This window comes from Gorilla gorilla, chromosome 16 (genome assembly GCF_029281585.2).
Source record: "Gorilla gorilla gorilla isolate KB3781 chromosome 16, NHGRI_mGorGor1-v2.1_pri, whole genome shotgun sequence".
Classification (NCBI taxonomy): Eukaryota; Metazoa; Chordata; class Mammalia; order Primates; family Hominidae; genus Gorilla; species Gorilla gorilla.
In genome coordinates this window covers 51430412-51450374 of record NC_073240.2, presented here as the reverse complement: position 1 = coordinate 51450374, position 19963 = coordinate 51430412, and the positions used below count along the sequence as shown (strand labels likewise).

The following is a 19963-nucleotide window of genomic DNA, read 5'->3' as shown; positions in this document are numbered from 1 at the left end:
CTTTTAATTGGCTCTACAAGTCAAGTTTGATTCCTTTAAGAAGAGCACATCATTCCAGTCAAAGCCTTGGTAAAATAACCAGTTTCTCCAATTGTGTCCTGTCACAAGAGAAAACCGATTCTTACTGCACTTATACAAATATCTGTTGTAGGCCAGGCATGGTGGCTCATGCCTGTAATCCCAGCACTTTGGGAGGCTGGGGCAGGTGGATCACTTGGTGTCAGGAGTTTGAGACCAGCCTGGCCAACATAGTGAAAACCCGTTTCTACTAAAAATACAAAAAGTAGCTTGGTGTGGTGGCGGGCACCTGTAATCCCAGCTACTTGGGAGGCTGAGGCAGGAGAATTACTTGGACCTAGGGGGCGGAGTTAGCAGTAAGCTGAGATCATGCCACTGCCCTCCAGCCTGGGCAACAGAGCAAAACTCTGTCTCAAAAAACAAAAAACAAATCTATTGCCATAAGTTAAGAGTACTCATAAATAGTCTCCAAATTGAGAAATGGGGTAGAGAGAAACAAATATGCTCCAAATTTTGTCCACAGGAGTATACTTTACTCAATTGTTAATAGCTGTCAATAGCTCAAATCCTTGACTCTGCAAAACAAAATAAAGGATCAGCAACGTTTTAAGCAAAAAAGTAAAAAAGATGAGTCTTACATTAATTCAGTCCATGAAGTTAACTCCTGTTTGATACACGTGAACATTCCAGCCCTCCATGACAGTCCTGAATGTTTTTTCCTTTATTCTAATGTTAGAGTCTCCAAAGTTATCAGAAACCTGCATTTAAGAGCACCTGTGAAAGTCCTATAGCTGATTATAAACCACCTTTCAAAGAGGATCAAAACATGACAACAGTTGTATGTTGATGACAGAAAGTCTTAGGACAGCCATAGTCAAAGACACGATTGACAAAGAATTTTGGTTACCTTTGTGGCACACAATAATTTAACATAATAATCATAATTACTGCTGATAAGGTACATTGAATCATATCAGAATTATAGGAGCTTTTCATAATTTTGGAACACATACCAATAACATATTTATACAAATGCAACCCAAAGAAAGCCAAACACCATTTCATATTTGGCAGTGCTTCCTGTATGATTTTTATGTCAATAAGCCAAATTTCACTGTTGGACTAGTGCATTATTGATATGTGAAACCCAGTTCTTAATAAAACCTTATAGACAAATTGATCCAATTTTATTTTATTATTTCTTATTTAAATATGTTTTTTTGGAGGGGGACGGAGTCTCCTTCCGTTGCCCAGGCTGGAGTGCAGTGGCACAATCTTGGCTCACTGTTACCTCCACCTCCTGGGTTCAAGCGATTCTCCTGCCTCAGCTTCCCTAGCAGCTGGGATTACAGGTGCAAGGCACCATTCCCAGCTAATTTTTTGTATTTTTAGTAGAGGTGGGGTTTTACGTGTTGGCCAGGCTGGTCTCAAAACTCCTGGCCTCAAGTGATCCACCCACCTTGGCCTCCCAAAGTGCTGGGATTACAGGCGTGAACCACTGTGCCCGGCCAGAAGCTCTTATTTTTAAACCAGTTAATCAAAGCTCTTTCATATCATACACACACAACACATATAAATACATAGACGGGAGATCCATCAGTTGTAAGGTCTTTCATTTGCCAATTTCTTAATTGGATTACTGGCTTCAAGGTAGAGCCCTTGGAGGAACAGGGCGAGGAAAGCGTTCAGTTTCTAGGGCCTAGTAATCAGGCACAGCTTCTAGGGGGCCAAGAGCATGTTTCTCTGATCCAGACATGCAGAGAGCTGTGTATTTCCCCATAACTGCCATTAGACACCCCCAGAGTCGGCCAATCAATGCTGCAGTCTATTTCCTTTGGGTTGGGGGTCTCCTCAGTATCATCCCTTTATGGTTTGCCAGAAAGATGTTACCAGAAAGGGGTCCTGATCCAGACCCCAGGAACAGGTTCCTGGATCTTGTGCAAGACAGAATTTGAGGCGAATCCATACAGTAAAGTAAAAGCAAGTTTATTAGGAAAGTAAAGAAACAGAAGAATGGCTACTCCAGAGGCAGAACAGCCTGTTATTTTCTATTTTATCTTTCAATTACCTTGTATCTTTTCAGTCTTACTATTACTTGTGCTGCCACCTCCACCGCCTCTTCTTTTTTTTTTGGAGACAGTTTTTGCTCTTGTTGCCCAGGCTGGAGTGCAATGGCACGGTCTCGGCTCATCATAACTTCTGCCTCCCAGGTTCAAGCAATTCTCCTGCCTCAGCCTTCCAAGTAGCTGGGATTATAGGCATGCGCCACCATGCCTGGCTAATTTTGTATTTTTAGTAGAGACGGGTTTCTCCATGTTGGTCAGGCTGGTCTCGAACTCCCAACGTCAGGTGATCTGCCCGCCTCAGCCTCCCAAAGTGCTGGGATTACAGGTATAAGCCACTGCACCCGGCCTCTTTTTCCTCTTCCTCTTCTTCCTCTTCCTCTTCTTCTTTCTCCCTTCTACCTTCTTCTCCCTTCTCTCATTCTGTCACCCAGGCTGGAGTACGGTGGCATGATCACAGCTCGCTGCAGCCTCGAGCTCCCTGGGTTCAGATGATCCTCTGGCTTCAGCCTCCTAAGTAGCTGGGTCTACAGGCACGTGCCATCACATGCTTGGCTAATTTTTTGTATTTTTCGTAGAGATGGGGTTTTGCCATGTTGCCCAGGCTGGTCTCAAACTCCTGGACTCAAGTGATTTGCCTGGCTTCTTGTTCAGTCTTGATAAAGGTTTACCAATTTTGTTAACCTAAGAACCAACTTTTAACTTTTGCTTATCTTGCTGTTTTATTAAAATCTGTTTTACTGATTTTTTTCTTTAATTTTATTTCTTTCCTTTGACTTTATTCTTTCAATATGTTTTTAAAGTCCGAGAGTTAGCTCATTAATTTTCAGCCTTTTTTTAAAATTATTATTTTTTGAAGAGAGTCTCGCTCTGTTGCCCAGGCTGGAGTGCAGTAGCACGATCTGGGCTCACTGCAAGCTCTGCCTTCCACGTTCAGGCAATTCTCCTGCCTCAGTCTCTCGAGTAGCTGGGATTACAGGTGCCCACCACAACACTCTGCTAATTTTTGTATTTTAGTAGAGATGGTTTTCACCATGTTGGTCAGGCTGGTCTTGAGCTCCTGACCTCAAGTGATCTGCCCACCTCGGCCTCCCAGAGTGCTGGGATTACAGGCGTGATCCACTGTGCCTGGCCCAGCCTTCATTTTTAAATGTAATCACTTAAGCCTATACATTTTCCTATACATGCACCATTTAGACTGCATTGTACAGGTTTTCAAATGCATAGAATTTTCACTATTATTCACTTCTAAGAATTTAAAATTTTTAATTATGAATTTTTATTGGATCCTCAAGTTATATAAAGTGTTGAATGTTGGTGGTTTAAAATTTTTGTTTACATTACGTTAATTGCATTGTGATCAGTGAGTATGACCTGCCAGATACCCAGTGTCTGAAATTTGTTCAATCTTATTTTATGGTCAAGCACATGATCAATTTTTTTTTTTTTTTTTAGACAGAGTTTTACTCTTTTCACCCAGGCTGGAGTGCAGTGGCATGATCTTGGCTCACTGCAATCTCTGCCTCCCGGGTTCAAGCAGTTCTGCCTCAGCCTCCTGAGTAGTTGGGATTGCAGATGTGTGCCACCACACACGACTTATTTTGTACTTTTAGTAGAGACAGGTTTCACCATGTTGGTTAGGCTGGTCTCGAACTCCTGGCCTCAGGTGATGCATGAGGCCTCCCAAAGTACTCGGATTGCAGGTACGAGCCACTGGGCCTGACCCATGATTAATTTTTATAAATGCCCCATGTGTGTTTGAGAAGAATGAATGGATCTTCTGTTTCTAATATACAGAAACATGCATATATTTATCAAATGAAGCTTGTTAACATGTTGTTAAAATCTTCTAAATATTTCTGCTGATTATTTATTTATTTATTTTTAAGACAGGGTCTTGCTCTGTCAACGAGGCTGGATTGCAGTGGTGTGATCTTGGCTTACTGCAGCCTTGATCTCCCAGGCTCAAGTGATCCTCTCGCCTCAGCCCCCTGAGTAGCTGGGACTGACTATAGGTGTGCACCACCACACCCGGCTGACTGTTTAATTTTTTTGTAGAGATGGAGTCTCACTGTGTTATCCAGCTGGTCTTGAACTCACAGACTCAAGCCATCTTCCTGCCTCCCAGAGTGCTGGGGTTACAGGCGTGAGCCACCATGCCTGGCTTCTGCTGTTAGGTTTTGTTTGATTGACTTCAGTATTGAGGGAAATGTGTTAATCTTCTGTGAGCCTAGATTCGTCTAATGCTACTAATTTTTTCCCTTTATGTATTTTGAAACTTTTATTTGGTTAATCATATTTAAGATTGTAATAGCAATCTGGCAGATTTAACGTTTGTAATAACCTGCTCTATCCCTATTGATGTGTTGCACCCATTTTTCTGACACTATTTTTCTTCTAATTAGAATTTGCTTTATGTCTTTTTATTCCTGTATCATTAACCATTCCATGCCCTTATGCTTTAGGTATTTATATTAGAAATGGAATGTAGCTGGGTTTTATTTTTTATCAATCTATCACTTTTTTTTTTTTTTTTTTGAGACGGAGTCTTGCTCTGTCGCCAGGCTGGAGTGCAGTGGCGCAATCTTGGCTCACTGCAACCTCCGACTCCCTGGTTCACTCCCTGGTTCAAGCGATTCTCCTGCCTCAGCCTCCGGATTAGCTGGGATTAGAGGCACACGCCACCACACCCAGCTAATTTTTGTATTTTTAGTAGAGACAGGGTTTTACCATGTTGGCCAGGATGGTCTTGGTCTTCTGACTTTGTGATCCGCCCAACTCAGCCTCCCAAAGTGTTGGGATTATAGGCGTGAGCCACCGCGCGCGGCCAAATCTATCAATTCTAATTGTCTTTTTTTCAGGTTTTTTTTGTTTTGTTTTTTGAGACAGGGTCTCTCACTCTTTCACTCAGGCTGGAGTGCAGTGGCCTGATCATGGCTGACTGCATCCTCAGCCTCCTCGGCTTAGGCGATCCTCCTGCCTCAGGCTTCCAAGTAGCTGGGACTGCAGGAGCACATCACCACACCTGGCTAATTTTTTAGCTTTTGGTAGAGATGGTGTTTCACCATGTTTTCCAGGGTAGCCTTGAATTCTGTCTAAAAGGATCCTCTCACCTTGGCTCCCAAAATGTTGAGATTACAGGTGTGAGCTACTGTGCCGAGCTAGTTGTCTTTTAAATGGCTCATATCCCAGAATAATACCAGCCCCTCTTAAGGTTTTTGGTTCATAGTGGGAATCTCAAACTTGGCTTCCCTCCTGTTTGACTATTTGAAGCAATAGTATCTACACAGTACTGTTGATTTAATAACCTAGGTCACTTGGGATTTAAATGGAATTATTCTGACGTTTTGGGGTGCCATCCTCAGACTATGGTATGTAGTGAAAAGTAAATAAAAAATTATGTAGTATAGAAGTGTTTATGGGCCGGGCACGGTGGCTCACGCCTGTAATCCCACCACTTTGGGAGGCCGAGGCAGGCAGATCACCTGAGGTCGGGCGTTCCAGACCAGCCTGACCATCATGGAGAAACCCCATCTCTACTAAAAAAATACAAAATTATCTGGTCGTAGTGGCGCATGCCTGTAATCCCAGCTACCCGGGAGGCTGAGGCAGGAGAATCACTTGAACCCGGGAGGCGGAGGTTGTGGTGAGCCAAGATCACACCATTGCTCTCCAGTCTGGGCAACAAGAGCAAAACTCTGTCTCAAAAAAAAAAAAGAACTGTTTATGTGTTTATCATGAAATTGTTTCCTTCTTATTTAGTGGGTTAACTTATAAACAATTCTTTAAAACATTTTGTTTTAGTCCCAGAAATCCTGGATAGAAAGCACTTTGACCAAGAGGGAATGTGTATATATTATACCAAGTTCCAAGGACCCTCACAGGTAAGCACACCTTTGTTACTTCTGGGGTCTTCTAGAAATTTTAGTGTAAATTATATTGTTATTTCTTTATTGGAAACAAAAACCACTAAATAAATTATTTGTACTTACTCTTACTTTTTATAGTTACTGTTAATCATTTAATTTGGGAGGGATTGGGAGGAGGAAACAGCACTGAAATCAGTAGTTTGGAGTTCTTAATGCCATTTACAGCATACAATCTCTTCCTTGAAGTGTTCCTCCATCTCTAAACTCCCTCAGATCATAGTGTAGTGTTTTACAAAGGTAAGGCAGTTAAGACTCTCTCTTTTATTTTTTAATGAATTCAGTGATATTGGGAACTTAAATTTGTGTATCTATTGGGCATCTACTGGGTATCCAACACTATGGTTCATGTCGAAGAAAGTAATATGAACCTAATAATAGTCATTCTTTTTGTTTGCCAATATATAGATACAGATCATTATTTACTAGAAAATCTATTATCAGAGACTATAGGTGTCTGTGTCTTTGGTCTCTAAAATGGCTTTGATAATAGAAAAAAATTAAAGGACATTAACTTAGTAACTGAAGAAAAAGTTGAGCTCATGAAATATTTACTTAAACATTTTTGCCAAAATTATTATTTTTCCTCTTTTTTTTTTTTTTTTGGAACAGAGTCTTGCTCTGTCGTCCAGGCTGGAGTGCAAGCTCCCTCCAGAGTTCAGGCCATTCTCTTGCCTCAGCCTCCCGAGTAGCTGGGACTACAGGCATGTGCCACCACAGCTGGCTAAATTTTTGTATTTTTAGTAGAGATGGGGTTTCACCGTGTTAGCCAGGATGGTTCAATCTCCTGACCTCGTGATCCACCTGCCTCGGCCTCCCAAACTGCTGGGATTACAGGCGTGAGCCACCGCGCCCAGCCCTAGTTTTTGTATTTTTAGTAGAAACAGAGTTTTACTATGTTGGCCAGGCTGGTCTTGAACTCCTGACCTGAGGTCATCTGCCTGCCTTGGCCTCTCAAAGTGCTGGGATTACAGGTGTGAGCCACCGCACCCAGCAAATTTTTCTTTTTTCTGAGGCCTAAAGATAGAAAAAAACTTAAGGAAATCTAAGATATAGTTATTTCCTAACCTATAGAGCACTTTTCTTCATGGGCACTTAGAAAAAATGAAAATTAATTGACAAAAGTATTTGCAAGATTTTTGAATCTTCCTTCCTTTTCCGTCTCCTGTCACACTGTGTTCTCTACCCATTTACCTTCTCTGCAACTTTCATTTTTGTTAGATATATAACTCTTAGAAAAACATAGCTAAATAGACAGTTTTTACTAACTGATATCTCTTTATATTATAGAATATGTCACTATTCTTGTTTATAGTGGATATGTAGTAAATATTTGTTGAATAGCATTTCCAAAAATTTCTCTTTATTTTAACATTTAAAAAAATTCTTAACTTTGAACGGATCTCTCACAACAAACACATTTCCATTGAAAGTGTAATGTATATGATACATTTAAAAAACTTTTGAGAAACAGAAAGTTGAAGCAATACGTAGAGTTTCAATACATTAAGACCGTCATTATTAATAACATTTGGTGGCTTTATTTTTAACTTTTTCTCAGTGTATTGCTTTTATTTTAAAGTAGTGCTACATTCACTCTATATGCAAAATGTACCTGCTTTTCATACTACAGATATTTTATAAGAATGGTAGTTAATAGGCCTGGTGCGGTGGCTGACACCTGTAATCCCAGCACTTTGGGAGGCTGAGGTGGGCGGATCACGAGGTCAGGAGTTCGAGACCAGCCTGGCCAACATGGTGAAACACTGTCTCTACTGAAAATACAAAAATTAGCCAGACGTGGTAGTGGGCACCTGTCATCCCAGCTACTTGGGAGGCTAAGGCAGGAGAATTGCTTGACGCCGGAAGGCAGAGGTTGTAGTGAGCTGAGATCCACACTGCTGCACTCCAGCCTGGGTAACAAGAGCGAAACTCTGTCTCAAAAAAAAAAAAAATGAATGGTAGTTAATATTCTGTTATTGTGTATACCACAATTTATATACCTGTTCTACTATTGGTCAATTTAGTTGTTTTCAATTTTTAGCCATTTAAAATTTAATTAGGCCACAATGAAGATCTTTGTGGATAAAACCTTTTTGTATTTAAGATTTTCCCCCCTTAGGTTATGTAATGCCAGAATCTTTTCAAAAGTATTAAAGGAATATAAATGATCACCCAGTAGTGAATGAGATTGTCTCCTTTACTGAGTAATGACTAGAGTAGCATTTTCCATCACCATCAAGAAAACGTGATAAGTAGAAAATAGTATGTATATATTTTTAGGCTGGGCATGGTGGCTCATGCCTGTAATTCCAGCACTTTGGGAGACTGAGGTGAGCAAAGTCTGCCTTCCGGGTTCAAGTGATTCTCATGCCTCAGCTACCTGAGTAGCTGGGACTATAGGCATGTGCTACCACGCCCACTTAATTTTTTTTATTTTTAGTAGAGACGGGGGGTTTCACCATGTTGGTCAGGCTGGTCTCAAACTCCTGACCTCAGATAATCTGCCCGCCTCAGCCTCCCAAAGTGAGTCACCGTGCCTGGTATACATTTATTTATTTTTAGTTGACAGTAATTATAATAGTATATATTTTAAATTTGCATTTATTTATTATTGAGAAAATATTTTATGTTTTTTAAATATCCTTCAATTTTTTAATACATTGTGTAAATGTTTTTGATTAGTTCTTTTTGGATCATTAAAATAGATAACCTTAACATCTCTTCCAATCATTAGAGTCTATGATTTATTCTGATTTCTTACTACTTGTTAAAGATATGTTTTATTACAACATCATATCACATTTCTCAACAAGAGGATAAATGACATTTCCCAAGTCACATGGCTATTCATAAAGATGGGATTAGTATTTAAGCCTCCTTAGTTCAGTGTGCCAGTTCTAAAATAAAATACCATTTTTCTTCCGGAGAAATTGTTGTTTTGCTTTATTAAAAAAATAGATTTTGTTGGTCGGGTGTGGTGGCTCACGCCTGTAATCCCAGCACTTTGGGAGGCTGTGGGTGGATCACCTGAGGTCAGGAGTTCAAGACCAGCCTGGCCAACATGGTGAAACCGCGTCTCTACTAAAAATATAAAAACTAGCTGGGCGTGGTGGTGGGCACTTGTAATCCCAGCTACTTGGGAGGCTGAGGCAGGAGAGTTGCTTGAATCCAGGAGACAGAGGTTGCAGTGAGCTGACAAGGTGCCACTGCACTCCAGCCTCAGTGACAGAATGAGACTCCATCTCAAAAAAAAAGAAAAAATAGATTTTATCATTAAGGAGTTTATTTTCTATAGTTTTATTAATTCCACTTTGCAATAGAAATAATAAAAGCACTCAAGGTATTAAAGAAATCCAAAGCTGTTATTAAGTATCCCCACCTTTAACCATTCATGAGAGACATAATTTACAGTTAGCTCGTCACTTCTTTCTTCAGTAGTTGAACTCTTAATTTTATATGAATAGGTAATTCACACTTGGTTCATAACTTAAAAGGTACCAAATGCTGTAAGTGAAAGTCTCCTTTTCAGTACTGTGCTTTAGCTATAAGTTTACCTTGCTAATAAAAAATCTGATGTTATCCATTCCTTGGAATGTCTTCCAGAAAGTTAGATATAGTCTCTGCATGTCCAAGCAGATGATTATCCCCCTTCCCCTTTTAAAATATACAGTGTAGCCCACTGTGACTGTAACTTATCTTGGCGATCACTAGTTTGTTCTTTCTTTTTTTTTTTTTTTTTGAGACGGAGTCTCGCTCTGTCATCCAGGCTGGTGTGCAGTGGCGTAGTCTCACTGCAAGCTCTGCCTCCTGGGTTCAGGCCATTCTCTTGCCTCAGCCTCCCGAGTAGCTGGGATTATAGGCGTGTGCCACCACATCTGGCTAATTTTTTGTATTTTTAGTAGAGACGGGGTTTCACTGCGTTAGCCAGAATGGTCTTGATCTCCTGACCTCGTGATCCTCCCGCCTCAGCCTCCCAAAGTGCTGGGATTACAGGCATGAGCCACCGTGCCTGGCCACTAGTTTGTTCTTAATTGTTGCAGCCTATTTAATTATGTCTGAATTGTAATTTGTTTTAGTAATCTCTTATTGAACATTTTAGCTATTTTCACTTTTTCTTTTGGCTGTTAGGAAAAAAATTCTGCAGTCAACGACCTTGTACAATTTTCATTTTATACGTATACTACAGATGTGTTTTAGCCTATGCTTTTAGAACTGGAATTAGTGTGTGAGAGTCAACGTTTTTTATTTTGATGGGTATTGCCAAGTGGCCTTCCATAGGGATTATATAAATATATACTCTCACCCACAGATACCAGACTCTCTCTGTATTCTCGCCAAGATAATGTCTTTTTTTTTTTGAGACAGTTTCTCGCTCTTTCGCCCAGGCTGGAGTGCAGTGGGGCATGATCATGGCTCACTTTAGCCTCGACCTCCCATGCTCAAGGAATCCTCTCACCTCAGCCTCCCTAGTAGCTAGGACTATAGGCCTGCACCACTACGCCTAGCTAATTTTTTTTTTTGTAGAGACGGAGTTTCGCCTTGTTGCCCAGACTGGTCTTAAACTCCTGGACTCAAGCAATTCACCTGTGCCTCCCAGAGTGTTGCAATTATAGGTGTGGACTGTCTGCCAGGTGCGGTGGCTCACACCTGTAATCCTAGCACTTTGGGAGGCCGAGGCAGGTGGATCACAAGGTCAGGAGATCGAGACCATCCTGGCTAACACAGTGAAATCCCATCTCTAGTAAAAATGCAAAAAAATTAGCCGGGCATGGTGGCAGGAGCCTGTAGTCCCAGCTACTTGGGAGGCTGAGGCAGGAGAGTGGTGTGAACCTGGGAGGTGGAGCTTGCAGTGAGCTGAGATTGTGCCATTGGACTCCAGCCTGGGCAACAGAGCGAGACTCTGTCTCAAAAAAAAAAAAAAAAAAAAAATTGAAACTGTCAGTTAAAAAATAGTTATTTGAATTATAAATCAAGGTATACGTGAACTATGATATCTACTGAAAAATTAAACTAGGTATATAATTTTTTTTGTTTTGTATTTTATGTATTTTATATACTTTAAAATCAGAAAGTTTTTCACCTGAAATAATTTATTTACCTTTTTGTGTTCAATAGATGCCTTCCAGGATGTCAAATTTGTCAGCAACTCGTCAGGTAAGTTTAACATAACTATACTGCACAAATTTCGAAAAATAAATAAAACTAATCTATTAGAAATATGAGTTAGAACACAGTGGCATGAAACTCACATGCTATTATATTTGATGGGTACTTTACCTAGACTTGGAAGGTGAAGGGTCAGTCAAGGCTGTTTGAAACTCAGGTGAAGCTACCTAAGAAGAGTTGTAAAGTTGTGTCTGTTGAGCAGAAGTTGGAGGACAGGAATTTTAGGCAGCGAGAGCAGTGTATGGGAAGGCCTGATAGTGAAAGACATCATGGTTCTGTCAGGAAACTGCAGAATGTAAGATGGAGATTTGAGAGATTTTGGCCTGGAAAAATGAGAGTTTCAGTTACTCTACAAGGCTTTTTGTTGCACATGCTTTTGATTTCATGTTAAAAGGATATTGTACAGGCAATTAATAACATGCTATATTAGTGCTATTATTATTTTGAGACGGAGTCTTGCTCTGTTACCCAGGATGGAGTGCAGTGGCACAATCTCGGCTCACTGCAACCTCTGTCTCACGGGTTCAAGCAATTCTCCTGCCTCAGCCTCCCGAGTAGCTGGGATTACAGGCATGCGCCACCATGCCCGGCTAATTTTTGTATTCTTAGTAGAAGTGGGGTTTCACCATGTTGGCCAGGCTGGTCTTGAATTCCTGACCTCAGGTGATCCACCCGCCTCGGCCTCCCAAAGTGCTAGGATTACAGGTGTGAGCCACTAGGCCCGGCTGTTTTTATTTTTTGTAAGAGCAGTTTGCATTTTTAGATTGGATTGGAAGAAAATAGACCAGTTGTTAAAGTATTAGAGTGATTCTGGCAAAAAGATGAGAACCTGAAGTAAGATGTTTTTGACAATGAAGAGAAGTAGGCATATTTGAAGGGCTTAATGAGATAAATGCAATAGGATTTGGTGAATGTGAAGAAAAGGGAAGATTTGAGCATGGTAACTACATTTCCTTCTTAGGCAACTGAGTAAATTGTAATATGCTTTAGGGTCTGATGAGGAAGTATAAGAGGAAGAAGAGAAGGTCTCTGGGTGGTAGGCTAGGAATAAAAGTACATAGAATGGGTTTATTTTAGATATATTGAAGAGTTTTTCAAGGAAGTCTGTAAAAACAAAAAACCTGACAGGCTGGATGTGATGGTTCACGCCTGTAATCCCAGCACTTGGGGAGGTTGAGGCAGGAGGATGGTTTGAGCCTAGGAGTTTGAGACCAGCCCGGGTAGCATAGTGAGACCCTGTGTCTACCAAAAAAAAAAAAAGAAAACCACACACAAAAATCTTGGCATGGTATCATGTACCTGTAGTCCCAGCTACTTAAGAGGCTGAAGCAGGAAGATCATTGGAACCGGGAGGATCGTTTGGGCCTGGGAAGTTGAGGCTGCAATAAGCCCTGATCACACCACTGCACTCCTGCCTGGGCAACAGAGCAAGACCCTGTCTCCAGAAAAAAAAACATAAACAAAAAGACCTGACAGTCTTTCATATTTGCCCGTGTACTTAACCATCTCCAGTCCTATTCATTTCTTCTTATAGATGGTGAGGTTCCATCTGGTGTCTCTTGTTTGACGATGCCAAAGAGTTTCTTTTATTTAGCATTTCATATAGTGCAGCTACACTGAACTGAACATGAATTTTCTCAGTTTGGTCTATCTGAAAATATATTTCTTTTATTTTCATATTTGAAGAATGTTTTCACTGGATATAGAATTCTGGGTTGTGTTATTTTATTGCAGCAGGGTTTTTTTGTTTTGTTTTTTTCTTTTTTGAGATGGAGTCTTGCCCTGTTGCCCAGGCTGGATGGCATACAGTGGCGCGATCTCAGCTCCCAGCAACCTTTGCCTCCCAGGTTCAAGTGATTCTCCTGCCTCAGCCTCCCCAGAAGCTGGGATTACAGGCACACACCACCATGCCTGGCTAATTTTCATACTTTTAGTAGAGATGGGGTTTCACCATGGTGGCTGGGCTGGTCTCCTGACCTTGTGATCTGCCTGCCTTGGCCTCCCAAAGTGCTGGAATTCCAGGCGTGAGCTGTTGTGCCCAGCCCATTGCAGCACTTTAAAGGTGTCATTATTTTATCTTGTAGCTTTTGTTTCTAATGAGAAGGCAGCTGTAATACAGTAGTTGTCTTCCTGTGTGGAATGGGTCTTTTTCTTCTCTAGCTACTTTAAATATTTTTTTTTTTCTATTCCTTTGGTTTTCAGCAGCATGTCTATAATATGCCTGAGAGTGATTCTCTTTGTACTTATTCTGCTTGCGTAAATATTTGCACATTCAAATTTTTTACCTGATTGAGAAGGTTTTTTGTTTTATTTTTTTTTTTCCCTTTGAGATGGAGTCTTGCTCTGTTGTCCAGGCTGGAGTGCAGTGGTGCGATCTTGGCTTACTGCAACCTCTGCCTCCCAGGTTCAAGCAATTCTCCTGCCTCAGCCATCTGAGTAGCTGGGATTACAGACGCATGCCACCATGCCCGGCTTATTTTGTATTATTAGTAGAGATGGGATTTTACCTTGATGGTCAGGGTGGTCTTGAACTCCTGACCTCGTGATTCGCCTGCCTTGGCCACCCAAAGTGCTGGGATTACAGGCGTGAGCCACTGCATTTGGCCAGGAAGTTTTTTTTTTTTTAATTAACTTTTTTTTCTTTATCTGATGTATTGAATAATTTCTATTGATGTCTTCAGGTTCACTTACTCTTATTTCTACATTCTCCATTTTGCTGTTTTGTCCATCCAGTGAATTTTCTTTTCTTTTCTTTTTTTTTTTTGAGACAGAGTCTCACTCTGTCGCCCATGCTGGAGTGCAGTGGCGCAGTCTCAGCTCACTGCAAGCTCTGCATCCTGGGTTCATGCCATTCTCCTGCCTCAGCCTCCCGAGTAGCTGGGACTACAGGTGCCCGCTGCCACACCCGGGTAATTTTTTGTGTTTTTTTTTTAGTAGAGATGGGGTTTCACCTTATTAGCCAGGATGGTCTTGATCTCCTGACCTCGTGATCTGCCCGCCTGTAATCCCAAAGTGCTGGGATTACAGGCGTGAGCCACCGCGCCCAGCCCATCCAGTGAATTTTCATTTCACACATTACATTTTTCAGTGCTAGGATTGCTATTTGATTCTTTGTTATAGTTTCCATTTTACTGCTGAGATGCACCATGTGCACTCTCATTATGACTGTCTATTCCTGTATGTCCTTCAGCATATTTATAACACCTGCATTAGAGTCTTTGTCTACTGATTCCAACATTTGCATCATTTAGGGTCTGTTTCTGATGACTGCTTTTTTTCCTTCATCTTTTTTATATATCTAGTATTTTTTTTTTTTTTTGAGATGGTGTCTTGCTCTGTTGCCCAGGCTGGAGTGCAGTGCTGTGATCTCAGCTCACTGCACCCTCCGCCTCCTGGGTTCAAGCAATTCTCCTGCCTTAGCCTCCCGAGTAGCTGGGATTACAGGCGTGCACCACCACACCCGGCTAATTTTTTTTATTTTTAGTAGAGATGGTGTTTCACTATGTTGGCCAGACTGGTCTGGAACTCCTGACCTCAGGTGATCTGCCCTCATTGGCCTCCCAAAGTGCTGGGATGGTGTGAGCCACTGCACCCGGCCAGTAATTTTTTATCATATATTGTTGTTCTGGAGTAAATAATTTTCCTGTAAGGAGTGTTCAGTTTCTTTCTGACAGGTGATTAAATTAATTATTGGTAGATTCTTTTGTCCATTCAGGTTTGATTTTCTTCTTTGTTAGGGCAGTTCTACTTCTATTTTGAACTTAGTCCTAGGATGTGGACCTTCCTCTTAAGGTATAGCTTTTTTGTGTTCTCAATTGAGTGTTCAGGGGGTTCAGTGATGTCTTTTCACGCTGAACTAAAACTGCTGTGTCTTCCAGACCTTTAGGACCCCGTTCACAGACCCACACACAGCAAGTGATTACTGCTAGGCATCACAGAATCTCTCACAGATACACCTTAGACCATGGCCAAAGACCCATGGTGAATCCCCATGTGAGATTTTTTTCCTTCTTGTCTTTATAGCTCCCTTTTCTCTGGTAACTCTGCTACAAATTCCGACTGTTTCAACAGCCTAGAATTCTGTTCTCTACTTCCTTGCTTGGCCCAGTGACTACTGTTTTCTGCCTAGGTGTCATCTCTGTGATTGAGAAATTGCCCCCAAGCTGGTGCAGTCATGGGGGTTTACCTCATGTGTTTCCCTCATTTCAAGGATCACAGCTTCGTGTTTCTTCTTGTTTAATGCCTGAAACAGTTATCTCATATATTTTGTTCACATTTATGTCAGGAATCTCCGAGACCACACCTAGATTCCATGATTAGCTAGAATGAATCACAAGACTTAGCATGTAGTGGTACTCTTGATAAGATTTAATAAGTATTATGTTATCTGTTGAGGAAGTTTCCTCCTTTCCTAGTTTGCTGACAATGCTTATAATGAATAGACATTCAGTTTTGTCCAATGCTTGTTTTCCTTTTTGTGGAGAACGGGGTCTCACTATATTGCCAAGGGAAGTTTTGAACTCCTCGGCTCAAGCTATGCTCCCACTTATGCCTCCTTAAGAGCTGGGATTGCAGGTGTGAGCCACCACGTCCGTTTCTTTTTTCTTTTTGGGGGGAGTGGGGAAACAGGGTCTCACTCTGTGGCCCAGACTGGAGTGCAGTGTCACAGTCACTGCAGACTTGACCTCCCGGGCTCAGGTGATCTTTTCCCTTTAGCTTCCCAAGTAGCTGTGACCACAGGTGCATGCCACCATGCCTGGCTAATTTTTGTAGAGAAGGAGTTTTGCCATGTTGTCAGGCTGGTCTTGACTCCTGAGCTCAAGTGATCCTTCCACGTTGGCCTCTCAAAGTACAGGGATTACAGGCACGAGCCAGTGTGCCCGGCCTAGTCTTTTCTTGTAATGCTAATGCTTTGCCTTTTTTTCTTTTTTTGAGATGGAGTTCCTTTTGTTACCCAAGCTGATCTAGAACTCCTTTCCTCAAGCAGTCTTCCCACCTCAGCCTCCTAAGTAGCTGGAATTACAGGCTGGTTTTATTTTGTTTTTGTTTTTTTCCAAAGCAGAATGAGTCTCACCTCATGAAATGAATTGGGAAATGTACCCACTTAGGATTTTTTTGGAAGAACGTATGTAGAATTGATATTTCTTCCTAAATGTTTGATGAAATTCACCAGTGAAGGCATCTGGCCTCGAATTTTCTTTGTGGGAAGGTGTATTAATGATTTTTTTTTTTTTTTTTTGAGACAGAGCCTTGCTGTATTATCCAGGCTGGAGTTATTTTCCTGTTCAGTTTTTCTCATTATTCTGACTTCAGTTTATCAATTTTATTTATCTTTTCAATGACAAGCTTTTTGTTTTCTTGCTTTCCCCCACAGTTTTTCTCTTTTCTGTTTCATTGTGTTTTTTTTTTTTTTTTTTTTTTTTTTTGAGATGGAGTCTCACTCAGCCAGGCTGCAGTGCAGTGGCATGATCTTGGCTCACTGCAACCTCCGCCTCCTGGGTTCAAGCAATTTTCATGCCTCAGCCTCCTCAGAAGCTGGCATTACAGGCGCCCACCACCACACCCGGTGAAGTTTTGTATTTTTAGTAGAGACAGGATTTCACCATGTTGGCCAGGCTGGTCTCGAACTCCTGACCTCAAGTGGTCCACCTGCCTCGGCCCCCTGAAGTGCTGGGATTACAGGCATGAGCCACCGCACCCGGCCCATTCTGTTTTCTTTATCATATCTTCTGCTTACTTTGAGTTTAATTTGCTGTTATTTTTAGTTTTTAAGGTAGAAGTTTAGGTTATTTTTTAAATGAAATTTTTAAAATCTTTATTTAGAAAATTATTATTTTATTTATTTATTGTATTTATTTATTTTGAGAAGGAATCTTGCTCCGTCGCCAGGCTGGATGTGCAGTGGCGCGATCTCAGCTCACTGCAACCTCCACCTCCCGGGTTCAAGTAATTCTGCCTCAGCCTCCCGAGTAGTTGGGATTACAGGCGCCTGCCACGACGCCCGGCTTATTTTTTATATTTTTAGTAGAGATGGGGTTTCACCATGTTGGTCTTCATCATGCTCATACGCTTTTCCCACAGTCTTTTTTTCTTTAATTTTTTCTTTAATTTTTTCGTTTAGAGACAAAGTCTTACTATGTTGCCAGGCTAATATTGAATTCCTGGGCTTAAGCAATCCACCCGCCTCGGCCTCCCAAAGTGCTGGGATTATAGGCATGAGCCACCGTGCCCAACAAGCATGGTCTTTCTTTAAATTTTTTTTATTTTTATTACAGACGGGGTTTCACTGTGTTAGCCAGGATGGTCTCGATCTCCTGACCTCGTGATCCACCCGCCTCGGCTTCCCAAAGTGTTGGGATTACAGGCGTGAGCCACCACACCTGGCGTCAAGCATGGTCTTAATAGTTGGAGCTCATTTATAATACTTGTTTTTGTGTCATTTTCTGATAATTCCATCATCTCGTTCTTTTCTGGTCTTCATTTAGTGATTTTATTTTATTGATAGTTTTCTGCTTCTTTGCATGCCTCAGTATTCTTTGAAATTTTTATTTATTTACTTTTTTGAGACAGGGTCTCTCTGTGTCACCCAGGCTGGAGTGCAGTGGCACCATATCAGTTGACTGCAGCCTCTGCCTCCTGGGCTCAAGCAGTCCTCCCATCTCAGCTTCCCAAGTAGCTTAGACTACAGGCGTGCATCACCACGCCCGACTAACGTTTGTATGTTTTGTAGAGATGGGGTTCACCATGTTGCCCGGGCTGGTCTAAACTCTTGGGCTCAAGCAAACTGCCGGTCTCCATTTTCAAAAATACTAGGATTACATGTGTGAGCTACCACGCCCGGCCAATGTCTGGGAATTTTTCATGCATGCTGACAATAGTGAATTTTATGTTTTTGGTTACTGGCATTTGTTGTAATCCACTAGCGAGTTTTAGACTTGCTATAGCATGCAATTAGATTACTTTGGATCAGTTTGATCCTTTCAGGTCTTGCTCTTAAACTTTGTCAGGGCATGGGCTGTCTAGGTCTGATTTTTTTGTTTTTTTTTTGTTTTTTTTGAGACCCAGTCTCGCTGTGTTGCCCATCCTGGAGTGCAGTGGCGCGATCTTGGCTCACTGCAACCTTTGCCTCCCAGGTTCAAGCGACTCTCCTGCCTCAGCCTCCTGAGAAGCTGGGACTACAAGCGTACGCCACCATGCCTGGTTAATTTTTATATTTTTAGGAGAGACAGAGTTTCACCATATTGGTCAGGCTGGTCTAGAACTCCTGACCTCAGGTGATCCATCCACCTTGGCTTCCCAAGGTGCTGGGATTACAGGCATGAGCCACCGTGCCTGGTCTGTCTAGGTCTAATTTAGTCCTTCTAATTTAATGATACTTTTTTTGAGGACCCTATCATAAGCCTTGTGTGTTATGAGATCTCTACTCTGGCTGGTGGGAACATAAACTGTTCCCTGCCCTTTATGAGCTTCAGAAATTGTTTCGGCTATTGCTGTCTAGTAGCTCTTAACTTTGCCTTAAGTAGTTGTTCTTTTTTTTTTTTTTTGAGACAAAGTCTCACTCTTTCGCCCACGCTGGAGTGCAGTGGCCCAATCTCTGCTCACTGTGGTCTGCGCCTCCCAGGTTCAAGTGATTCTTCTGCCTCAGCCTCCTGAGTAGCTGGGATTACAGGCACGCGCCACTATGCCCAGCTAATTTTTTGTATTTTTAGTAGAGACGGTTCACCATGTTGGCCAGGATGGTATCGAACTCCTGACCTCAGGTAATCTGCCCGTCTCGGCCTCCCAAAGTGCTGGGATTACAGGTGTGAGCCACTGCGCCTGGCCAAGTAGTTATTCTTCCACATGCTTAAGGAGACCCTTCTGCAGATACTTGGAACTTTCTCGTTGTAGCTCCCTCCTCTTTTTGTTTTCTACCTCACAAACTCTAGCTGCCTTGGCTTCCTCAAACTCTGATCTGATTTTTAAGATTATATCAAATCAATGAGACTGCCCAGCTCCATTAGGTTCCTACTTATGGTGTTATAGTCCAGTATGTGCTTCTGGGTAGAAAGCCATCTGTCTTTGTACCCCAGCCTCAGACACCATTGATCACCCTTTTGTCACTATATAGATTAGTTCACGGTTTCTTGAATTTTGTATACGTGGAATCATACAAATATATAATCATTGGTGTCTAGGTTCTTTCACTCAGTATGATGATTTTGAGATTTATCCATTCTGTAGTATCATTAGTGGTTCATTCACTTCTCTTTATTATTGGATAGTATTTCTTTTTCTTTCTTTTCTTTTTTTTTTTTTTTTTTTGAGTTGGGGTCTTGCTTGTTCTGTCGTCCAGGATGGAGCACAGTGGTGTGACCAAGGCTAACTGCAGCCCTGACGGGCTCAACCAAGCCTCCCACCTTAGTCTCCTGTGTAGCTGGGACTACAGGTGTATGCCACCACACTTGCCTAATTTTTTAAAATTTTTTGTCAAGTCAGGGTCTTGCTGTGTTTCTTAGAATGGTCTTGAACTTTTGACCTCAAGGTCCTCCAGCCGTGGCCTCCCACAGTGTTGGGATTACCCGCGTGAGCCACACCCGGTGTAAATACTATTTCTGTTATATGCCTATGCCATGTTTTGTAGATGCCTCATGTTAAATTTAGATGATGAATTCATCTTAGACTAATTATACTATTTCAGTGCTATGATGAAGGTATTAATATATAGATATCCTAAAATCAAAAAGCTTATTTTTATACTATTTATCGGTTCATTCACTTTTAATTCCATTTTTTCATTAACTCTAA

The 19963-nt window shown here is 41.6% G+C and overlaps 1 protein-coding gene across 8 annotated transcripts in view; it reads left to right on the top strand.

Annotated features, from left to right (window-relative positions):
- Positions 1 to 19963, top strand: part of TRPM7 (transient receptor potential cation channel subfamily M member 7) — a 121135-nt gene that overhangs the window by 16379 nt on the left and 84793 nt on the right. For all 8 annotated transcript variants that reach the window (XM_031002335.3, XM_031002336.3, XM_063698545.1 and 5 more), the window contains exons 2-3: positions 5886 to 5965; positions 11126 to 11164. In XM_031002335.3, the coding sequence (XP_030858195.1) occupies positions 5886 to 5965; positions 11126 to 11164 (119 nt within the window). The remainder of the gene's footprint in view (positions 1 to 5885; positions 5966 to 11125; positions 11165 to 19963) is intronic.